General features: G+C 44.3%; 1 protein-coding gene across 2 annotated transcripts in view; it reads left to right on the top strand.

Annotated features, from left to right (window-relative positions):
* Positions 1 to 6,141: 6,141 nt before the first annotated feature.
* STAM2 (signal transducing adaptor molecule 2) overlaps positions 6,142 to 11,499 on the top strand; it is a 65,923-nt gene continuing 60,565 nt past the window's right edge. Inside the window, exon 1 of one of the 2 annotated variants that reach the window (XM_088462013.1) lies at positions 6,142 to 6,241. Coding sequence is in view for 1 of the 2 variants with exons in the window: in XM_088462012.1 (XP_088318138.1) it covers positions 6,705 to 6,744 (40 nt within the window). In the remaining variant the exon portion in view is untranslated. Of the gene's footprint in view, positions 6,242 to 6,299; positions 6,745 to 11,499 lie in introns of those variants that run through there. The other variant, XM_088462012.1, reaches the window with a different exon arrangement.

Raw genomic sequence — 11,499 nt, 5'->3', positions numbered from 1 at the left:
AGTGGCAATACAAATCTCTTATCCATGATCCTCCTGTCCTTCACAGCATATCCCAGTGGCTGGGCCCCAGCCATCTGCAGGGTGGTGACACTGGTGAGATGCAGGGGGCAGGAGAAGCAAGGGGTTGTGGTGAGATGCAGAGAACTGTGGTGACGTGGCATAGGTTGTTATGAGATGAAGGGGGCTTTTGCGAAATGAAAGCTCCTATGCGAAGCCGGGGCGGGTCGCTAGTAACAGATAATGTGAATAAACTGCTCAGACACACACACAATACCCTCACACAATAATACTCACACACACACAATACCCCCACACATACAATAAACCCCCATCCAAAATATATACGCACACAATAATACTTCCAACACACACACAGTCAATTACTATGTGTGCAAGAGACAGATAATATTTTGCAATACATAGGGGCATATCCAATTAAACCCCGCGGCTATCGCGCAGGTCGGGATTCAATTAGCGGGGATTCCATGCGCGGGTGTTCCTGAGTCCCCGCTGTCGGACTATATATACATATATATGTAACATCTGCGTGAGGCCGCCCTATTCGGCCTCGCGCGAGCGGGTATAACACACTGATTCTGCTGTTCTCGCGGAATCAGTGTGGCCTCGCACAGAAGTCCTGTTTTAATGACGCGGGGAAAAAGCTATTTGATTGAATAGCTAATCCCCGCGTCACGGGACTTTTGACCGAAAATTAGCCGCAGTTGAAAACCCGCGGCTAATTGGATATGCCCCATAGTAAGGTTTATTTATGAATGCAGATAAATTCAGAGGTATAGCTCATACATAATGTCACTTGCCAATTTTCTGCATTTGTACCCATTTTGGGTGATGGGATCAAGCTGCTCTTTGGCCATCTATTGCCATTATCCACTTTTGCAGATTTATGTAACTTGACTGAAAGACCTACAAGAAGCCCTTTTTAAAAGGAGACTGAAATAATTTACTAGTTAGTGTTTCAGCAATAAATCCAGCAGGCCTTTTACAGCAACAGTTCCCAAGAACTCACTGAGACTATCAGCATGCCCTTATGGCGGCGCCCAGCTAAAACAGCCTCCCCGGTGCTGTCCCCACCCATGGGCCGCAGTGGAGAAATAGATGCCATGTCCATGCGCATGGCATCTATTCACAGTGGGGTAAGAGCTTCGGGGCAGCCCAGCATGTTTGTAAGTGCTGAGCACGCCCCCAAGAGTGATGAAAAGGGGGCGCATCTTAAAAGACATACTCCCTTTTCTCGTGGCCACACCCCCTTTTTGGATGCTCGAGCGGGAGTGCTTTTTCTACGGTCCGGCGCCCTGCCCTAGAATGAACACTACTATTCTGGACTTCTTTGTCTTGTCTCCTTTACAAGCGAGTTCTAGTTATTTGAATCCAAGCTAAATCAAATCATTGCCAAAAACAAAGCAATGAAAAATACTTGGCTTCAATAAGCTAATCATGTGGTGGGCTAACATTATAGACCTTTGGTGATGTCACTCAGTTTTGCTCTAAAATTCACTGCTTGGTAAACTGTCAGTTATCAAATGTATCTGTTGATCAGCTGAAGGGCCAGTAAAGGAACCTTATTTTAATATAAATGTTAGATGAAAAGTGTTAGATGAAGATAGATAGCAATCGTGAAATGCAGGCAGGTTGAGATTTATCACCTCAGTAGGCTGATCATGTGACTGGCTGACATAATAAACAACCTTTGTGATATCACAGTTTTCGAATAAAAATTACTGCTTACTATAGAACTATCAATTATCAGCTGTATTTTCTTATAAGACTTCTCACAGTGTGGGGTAAGTTTATTTTAGCAAACATGTTATATGAAAATAATATTAGATGGATATAGATACAGTAGATAGATTAGTTGATAAGCATCACCTTACAAGGCTGATAATGTGACTGGATAATATCATTTGTGATGCCTGTTAGCTTTCATATAAAAGTCACTTCTTGACATAGAACTGTAATCTACTATATCTACTTATATGACTTTTCAGAGTGCAAAGTAAATAATGGAAATGTCATACGAAAATGTTAAATGAATAGGGTTAGACAAACTGACATGATGTTAGTTTTCTTATAAAAGAAACTACTTGGTATAGAAGAGTCTGTTATCAACTGTATCTATTATGACTTCTCACAATAGGGCTGATTCTGAGTTGGATGGATTTTTGTTCACAGCTGCACATGGCGATTTTCTGCATACAGTGCATATGTAGATGCAAATTTATGTATCTGCATATGTCAGTCCTATTCTCAGTTGGACAGAACTTGGCATTTCATGGCTACAACAATGTGAGTGCACGGAACCACCCTATCTTGTGGAAGTGTCATGGGAATTTCATGGTTGTGTATCTAATGCTGTGTGCATTTCTGAATCATGCGTATGAGGAAGAGAAGCCTGTTTTTGATGGATCTCTTGTTCCAAGATGGGGCTGGTGCAAGTGCCCATATTATTGATGACGTATTCAGTGGTTGGCATAAAATCAATGGGCGGCACAGATTTATGCTTGCAGACACACAGACCCCTGCATAAGGTAGTAAATGAGACTTCTACGACAACCCGCAACTACAGCTACTTTGTGTGCGACTCAGAATCTCCGCAGTGTAAGGCAACATTATAAATGTTATATGAAAATATTAGATGGATAGATATAGACATATAGATAGCTGTGGTGAAATGCAGGCAGGATGAGATTTATCACCTTAGTAGGCTGATCATGTAACTGGTTACCATAAACGGCCTTTATGATGTATATGCTTTGGAATAAAAGCAACTGCTTGGTATATGTGTCAGTTATCAGCTGGATCTGCTGATATGACTTCCCAGTGTAAGGTAAGCTAAGTTTAGCCTAAATGGCTACTATTATAAAGAGTCTTTGTGATGTCAGCCAGCTTTGGTATAAAAGCCACTGCTTGGTATAGAACTGACATCAGCTAAATCTGCTTATATGACTTCTCACAATGTAAGATAATTAATGTAGATGTTATATGAAAATAATGTAAGGATGGATATACTGTAGATATCTGGATAGATAGCAGTGGTGAAATGCAAGCAGGTTGAGATATATCACCTTAGTAGGCTGATCAAGTGACTTACTAACATCATAAATTAACTTTATGATGTCACTCAGCTTTAGTATAAAAGTCAAAGTTAACACCATAATATGCTTTTGTGATGTCACTCAGCTGTGGTATAAATTAATTGCTTGGTATAGAAGTGCCAGTTATCAGCTGTATCTGCTGACATGACTTCTCACAGTGTAAGGTAACCTTATTTCAGCCTAAACATTATATCAAAACATTTATGGCCTGATTCAGAGCTGCACGCAAACTGCATGCAATGCCGATGATTACATAGTAGAGTGATTTTTTTACAACTGTGCAAATTCCTAAAAAGTCATATGGCTCATGCGTTACACAAAGTGTACACACAAAGGCGTTTTAATGGTTGAAATGCACAGTATCAGAAATGTTATGGAAAAGTGATGGAATTTCTTGGGCGGTGACTGGTAGGTATAGCTAGGCATGTTATTGGAGTGACGCAGGCATGTCGATGCAAGTGGCTGCATATGCAGACGGACAGCCGCAGGCATAGGAGGCTATAGTCAGAGAAACTGCACCTGCCATAGGGCTGGTGCAAGTTTGATGGTGAGTCTGATGGTGGCATCTAAGAATGCACCAATTGGTATTACTGCATGTACAGATGCTGAAAATGGGGGTCTCAGTCATTGCACATTTACCACACGGATGTAACAAGGAAAGGAGTTTGTAGCAAAATTTACATAAAGTCACAGATGGTTGACCACCAATAGACGCTGCTGAGTTTGCTTCTATGCCCAACTCAGAATCAGACCCTTTGGTAGATTTTAGTGGTGAACTGCAGGCAGGTTGAGAAGAATTACCTTAGTAGACTTATCATATGACTGGCTAACATCACAAATAGCCTTTACGATGCCACTCATCTTTGGTATAAAAGTCACTGCTAGGCATATAACTACATACAAGGGCTGATTTTATGAAACTGCCTCTGTTTTTCTGTCCCATAGGACAGAAAAACGCTATGCTGGTTATTGTGAAGCTCATACATCGAAGTGTCTGAACCTGTGGTTGGACCGTAGTCTACTTTGTTTGGTCACAGCGAGTGGAAGATCTTCTTACGTTTCGTCATGGTGGATGAGGAAGACGTGTCTGTGAGATTACGTCAGCGATGTGTAATAGAATTTTGTGTTAAACTAGGAAAAATCAGAAATTAAGATCATTAAATGTTACGGAAAGCATACGGTGGAGAAATAATTAGACGTGCTGCAGTAATTCGGTGGTGGAAGCACTTCAAAGACGATAAAATGCGAGTGACTGATGATGTGCGTTCTGGGAGACCATCCATTGCGGTTACAGATGTCAACATTGCCAAAGCTGTGGATTTGTTGAAAAATTACAGACGGTTAACTTTACGTGAACTTTCGGCTTCACTTGGCATCTCATTTGAACAGGTTCAGCATATTGTGACAAAGGAACTGAAACTGCATCGCGTGTGTGCCAGGTGGGTACCCAGAAATCTCACAGAAGAGCAGATGCGACGAGTTGAAGCGTGCAACAACATCAGTTGAATGTCGGAGAGGATACCCAATTTCCTGACATCGATTGTGACGTGTGGCAAATCGTTGATTCGTCATTATGATCTAGAATCCAAACAACAGTCCAATGGATGGAAGCACGCGAACTCACCTCCGCTCCAAAAGATTCAGTGTTTTTCCTTTGGCGTGTAAAGTCATGCTTCTGCTGTTCTATGATGCGCATCTGCGTGGAGGAAGAAAAGACCACATTTGCTGAAGAAAATGTTGCTACTGTTGTATTGGCAGCACTGACTGAAATAACTAGACACCTACGCGGAAAGAAATTCTCACCAGATGAAGTGAAAAATGTCAGAGCTACAACACTAAAGTGATGTCACAAAACAATCTACTGCACATCTTTCCTTCTACTGCACATCTTTGATTAGTTTATTGAATGGGACGCTACTTTGAAAAATAAAAATGTTCAGCTTCTTAAAAAATTAGTCGCATCACTTTTCAATCAGCTCTGTCACTTACCAGCTATAAATATTAAAAAAAACCACAGCGCAGGGTTTTTCCTGCAGCAGTGAATTTTGGTATTCCTGCGGTAATCCAAAATTGGGCGCGAGGGGCACAAGGTTTTTTACCTCGCTAAACCTTGCACCCAATTGGATGTGACAGATGTGAATGGTAAGATATTCTCTGTACAGCGCTGCAGAATATGTGCACGCTATATAAATAACTGGTAATAAATAGATATGCCCCCAAGTCTCCATTTCAATTTTAATTAGCCACAGCACATAATTCACGTATTTCCCAAATTATCATAGGCAAGCACAATTATATGTAACACATGCAGAAATGATAGCACCAGTCTTCATGCTTACCCCTTTATATATGCTTCAAACAGGGGCGTTTCTAGAGAGGATGGGGCCCGTGTGCAGTCTCCTACACTGGCCCCCTCCTCTCCGCCCGGCAGCGCACTGAGCTGTGCGCGGCCAGCGCCGAAGCTATAGACTCTGGGCACTAGAGTGTGCCCAGAGTCTATAATGAATGCACAGGTCACCGGGAAAATGGCAGCGGCGGCCATTTTCCCTGTACTGCGCAAACGACGGGAAAATGGCTGCCACAGCCATTTTCCTGTTGTTTGACAGCGCCGGACCCCTGTGCCGACGTGGGACTCCGGAGAGGTAATATTATGGGTGCAGGGTGTGCGGTGCGGACCCCCCTGGACCCAGGGGCCCGTGTTCCCCGCACACCCTGCACCCATTACAGATACGCCCCTGGCTTCAAATGTTATTTTAAATTGTATTCACTCATTTCACTATCCCAAGTCCCCCCAAACGACTGAAAAATAGCATAGCATAGATCTAGCTGCTGGCAACACGAGTATTGGGATTGCTCAGGCACCACCAGAGATGGCCCGAGTCCCTACAGGTAGCTGCACCACCACCTGTATAGGAGGCCAGGCCAGACATGGTCATGTCACTCCCAAAACATGACTTCACTCAGAAGCCGTGACGTCACCCACGTGACCTGTCTGATTACAGCCTATCTGCCCTTCCTGCTGCCGAGGGCCTCGCAGCACGGAGGACCCCTGATCCCAGCTAGATCCCCTTCCGTATATTGACCCTGACATCATCAGCCAGTGCCCAACGCCATTCCCTACCGTCCAAGTGAGTAGAGAGGGAAATATAAATGTGTGGTGAGCGTAGCGAGCCACCGAGCCCGAAGCGGGACGAGCCTGCAAGGGGCCAACTTTCTTTTTTTGCTGGACTGTGTGGGCAAGAAACCGCACTTCCGCCCTCAGTTTACGTCACTTCCAAGTACAGTATCTGAAGGGGAACTATACCTTTCCCTGAGCCGGGTGCCCCAGTAGGTGCCTGAGACAAATGCGCGGAGAAGGCAGCGCGATACACGTACCTACCGTGCCCGTATTGGCGGTGCGGGCATTGCGTGACGTGTCTGACAGCGGTGAGCGCGGGTTTCCTGCGTGCGGGGAGGCGGCTGCGGGAGAGCGGTGAGTCAGGCGGCGGGGCAGCCCGGGACACACGGAAGCTGCTGGATGTTGTGACGGGAGGAGAAGTCGGACTGGGAAGAAGAAGAAGAGTCTGACAGGAGCCGAGTACTACACGCACCATGCCGCTCTTCAGCTCCAGCCCGTTCGACCAGGATGTGGGTGAGTGACCGGGGGCCCTGGGTGTAGAGGAGCATTGGGGCATGGAGGGCTCACACAGTATACTCCCGGGAGTGTGGGGAAGGCAGGCATGGGCCCCCAGTGCTAGGTCAGTACTCCAGGGCCCATCGCGGGGTGTAGACAGTGACAGGGCCGTGTCCTGAGCTGTGGTCACCGGCTGCTAGTGGCCGTGCTGAGGTGGGTCAGGGAGAGGGGAGTGTGGGGTAACTGCTGCTCCTTTCCTGCCGTCACTCTACTAATACCCGGCTGTACCTGATTGCCTCATTAGGGTAAGATGACTTATGTTGGGATCACTAATGCCCTCTTGTATGTGTTGTATGATATATTTAAAGACTGATTACGGTTTCTGTATAATAAAGATGCCATTATTTGGACATGTATTCTTATTCTACACTAAATAAATGGCTAGTATAGTGTGTGTGTGTGTATGTATATATAATATATATATATATATATGGGATGTAATGTAAATTCTGGTTGTCAGCCTGGGAGAGGGCTGGTTTAGGCTGCATGGAGAGAGGGTTAGGTTTAGAGGTAAGGGTTAGGATACTTACCGACAGGTGTTGGTATCCTAAAGGCGCATATCCACTACACAATATAAATGGTTGATTGAATGATAACAACATCGTTATCATTCATCGTCCGCAATATCCGTGCAGTGGATATGCTGGCAACGACCAGCGATGTGCACTCCCGCTGGTCATTGTCAGCATCTGTCATCACCTGAACGTACTGCCCAACCAGGAGGGTGCCTGCACTGAACGACTTATAGTTCAGTGTGGGAACATTAACCAGTGCACAGTATAATTCAATCGTTCATTCATCGTATAGTGGATATGCCCCAATACTCTGTCGGGATGCTGGCATCTGGATTCTTACTGACAGTTGGTACGTATCCTAACCCCCCACCAAACACAGCCTAAACCTAACCTCTCCCTTCCCGCAGCATAAATCTAACCCCCCCTCGCCCCTCCCCCCTCCGGAGAAATTTTTAAAAACAAGTAATAAATTGTAGTAAAATAGCTAAGAAAAATTTAAAGTCAAATGCATAAAAAGGTACTTGCTGTTTAAAGAAAATACAAATAATGTTATGTCTAATTGCTGTTTTAAATAAAGTACCAGTTACTGTGTATATATCATGATGGCATGTCTTATCTCAACATTTTTGTTGTTATATGGTAGTATTCATTCTAGCACCCTGCATCTGCACACTCTAGGCCGTATCTCAGCAGTTTGTTGCATCCGCTGAGTGTGCTAGAAGCACCAGAGCAGAGAGCGACACCCCAGGCAGGAAAGAAGAACTGCATGGGTTGTGACAGCTGTAGGGTGCTAGAATGAACACTAAATGGGATCAGCCATAAGGTGCGTACACACTGGGCGATTAAAGTGGACGATAGCGATATTGTTATCGTTCAGTCGTTCACTATATCGTCCATTTTTTAAACCAAAACGATAACGACGATGCGCATTAGTCTTTATCGTTCATCGGGCAAACATGCAGGCCAACCTGACGAGATTGTCAGGTTGCTGCATGTTGGGGAATCGGGGAGAGAGCCCGGCGCTGAACGATATCGTTAATATCATCGTTCAGCGGGTGTGCTCAATGTCATGAATGACATTGAGCACACCCTGCCAGGGACACACTAGATGATATCGCTCAGGGAGCATATCGTCTAATGTGTATGCTCCTATAATGGACTATACAACTATGATAGTGAAGAACTATGTAGGTATGTATATAGTAAAGGCCTGTTCAGCTCTGTACAACTGTTATAAGGAACTGTGTAGGCAGGTGCTCATGTTATATACCTACCTACGCAGTTGTTCCCTATCACAGTTGTGCAGTACAGGTTGTATGGCAGGGTATGTTTTCACAAGAGCTTATAGCCGGACATCCATTAGGAGCAATGTGCAACTAGCAGGTCCCATATGTTTTTTTCTGCTTATAAGACTGTAATCCCAATCAGTTATTTTATCATTATTCATTTGTATGAATAAAAGGTCGATTGTTTTAAATTATTACATTCTGACTTTGGTGGGCCCTTAAAAGACCCCATATATTACATTAAATGCAAACAATTCCTAAATTATCTAAAGTTACTCTTTCACCTGCAGCACTATTGAGAAATAAATAAAAATTAATATACAATCACATTTTAAAATGAACTCTGCAATATTGTTAAGACTTCCATTTATGATTGGCACAAATGTGTTAGTTGCCTTTAATATTAGAAAAGAAATATGCCCGCACTCGGATTTACCCATATTACACATGGTACCAGCATGGCAATATTACTGCCATAAATGTATACAAAACAGAAAAACTTTTGCTATACTGCAAATCTGTATGTGTGCAGCAAATAAAGCCAAGGGGATTTTTTCATGATTTGATCAAAGCATTTAAGCCTGCAGGACCCCTTTTTTTCTGCATGTCTTTTTATAGCCTTAATTTCTGTTTTGTTTCAAAATTTTGCCTTGTGCTATCATGACAGCTTTCAATTAAGGCTATAAAAATCCTAGTTGGGTGTTGCTCACAAGCCAGCCCCTCTATAGATGTGTACCTCTGTATCTGGGATGTGAGTACATTTAACTGCAATGTAATGGTATGCTGGGCATATATGCCAGTGTAGGGACCTGCAGAAAAAAGGGGTCCCTTGACGCTGGGCTGCAGGCTTAAATGCTTTGATCAAATCATGACAAAATCCCCTTGGTTTTATTTGCTGCACACACATAGATTTGCAGTATATTATTGTTAGCGTCGGTTTAAAAAGTTTTTCTGCTTTGTTTACCTTTAATATTAGGCTTCATTGATTCAAAATAAATAGCAACATTTCCACAATAAATTATTGCATAAAAAATATGTAGGGGGTGAATCACACATCAGCTTACTCAGGCCTGTCGGTTTGCGAGGTCTTACGTGGGAATTTAGCTCACGGGCTAAGTGCCCCTGGGAGCTATTCAGTTACTTCCCGCGATGGGTACTCTTTCCTGCATTAATGCCCGTTGTTAGCCACATCTAGCTGCAGCTCCCGGGCTAAGTGCCAGGAACGATGCAGCTGTCGGGTCGGGACCAGCCGCGAAGCCCTATTGAAAGTGGATTTTAGGAGGGTGCGAGGAGTAATTTGTGATAATTGCAGCCTTGTGACTAGTCGCAGGAAGTAATTGAATAGCTCCCGGTAGCTACATTCTTGCTTAATTGAATCGCCCCCATATACCTCTTTTACACCGGAGCTAAAACCCGGGTTTTTGAAGGGTTAACCCGGGCAGCTCCCTGGTGTAAAAGGGGAGAGGATTGGATCGCAGGGTCGAGTGACCCGGCAATCCAACCCAAGTAAGTAGCAGGGTTTAACACGGGCGTAGCCCGTGAAACCCTGCTGTGAGAACAGCACAGTCCGGGTCACGATGACCTGGAGTGCGCTGCTAGCCGGCCGATTGGTCCAGCTTCAGTGGCGCTTGGAGATGATGTCATCTCCAAGCGACCACTTTCACTCCGGAAAAGCCGGGTCTATGCAGACCCGACTCCGGTGGGAGCAGCGCCGACTTGGGAATATCCCGAGTCGGCAAAATTTCGGGTCTTATCCGGATAGGAACTTTGGGCCTGATTCAGAGCCACTCGTAAGCGGCAGCTCGTTCGCTCCGAGCGATGTTTGCCCAACTGCGCATGCGTGCGGATCGTTATACGCATGCGCGAACCAGTCAGTGCGGTCGAAATTCATGTGCTCGCAAAATAGCGAATGCCTGCTAATTTGAGTGACAGAATGAGGCGTATGTGGGTGGTAACAGGGGAAGGTGCTTGAAAACGGGGAGTGGAAATCCGATCGCAGGCGTGCTTAAAGGTCAAAACGGGCGTTTTAAGGGAGTGCATAATTAATCCAGCAGCGTCATTGACCACATCACTTGGTTTTTTTTAACTCAGAACTGCTCGCAAAATAGTGGTTGAAAAAACCAACCACAAGAATAGCGAGCAGTTCATACGCTGTTCGATGTACTCGATTAATCTAATAAATAGCGGACATGACGTATGGTGCGAGCGGCCAGGGGGCGTATTTTTCAAATTTACGTTCGCATGTTTTGCTCGCTCGTTCAGACTTAGAGGCGTGAACAGACCGCAAAGTGCGAACGGTTCATTTGAATAGCCACCCTTTTTTAGAAAACGAACGACCGCAAATGGCGAGCGGCTCTGAATGAGGGCCTTTGTTCCAACTCTGGGTCAGACCCGGAATTTACGTGGAAAAGGGGTAATAGAGTATTTTAAAAAAACAAAAATGTTTTCTTTAGTAGAGAGAGTTTCAGTTTTTCCTACCAATTGATAAGACTAAATAATTGATAGGTAAAACAGTTCTGATAAGATATCCTAAGGAAGCAGCTGCACAAATATATATATCTATATATCTATCTCTTAAAGAGTTGTATACCTTTTCCGCATAGTTTTTGATGTCTGTAAGGTATTCCGGCTGGTATAATAGGTTTTCAGTTCTTTACAGGAAGATAGAAAGCTGTTTTGCAAACCAGGTCAGAATGTTCCAAAAATTCTTTGCAGCATTTTGTCATACAGCTGTCTGGTTTCACCACCTACATGACGTCAGAAGCTTGTGTTCTATGGACTACAATAAAGCCGCAGAGAAGGTGGTAACATATGCCACTTGCCAAGGCATGTGCAGTTATACTTGTTCGTATACTAATTCTAAGAAGTACAATGGTGGTTAAAACTTCCCTACAAGTGGAGGCGCTGCGTAT

The sequence above is a fragment of the Taudactylus pleione genome, unplaced genomic scaffold (assembly GCF_031769625.1).
Source record: "Taudactylus pleione unplaced genomic scaffold, aTauple2 ptg001137l, whole genome shotgun sequence".
Lineage (NCBI taxonomy): Eukaryota > Metazoa > Chordata > Amphibia > Anura > Myobatrachidae > Taudactylus > Taudactylus pleione.
Note: the sequence above shows the minus strand (reverse complement) of the source record. Positions and strands in the feature narration are given on the sequence as shown.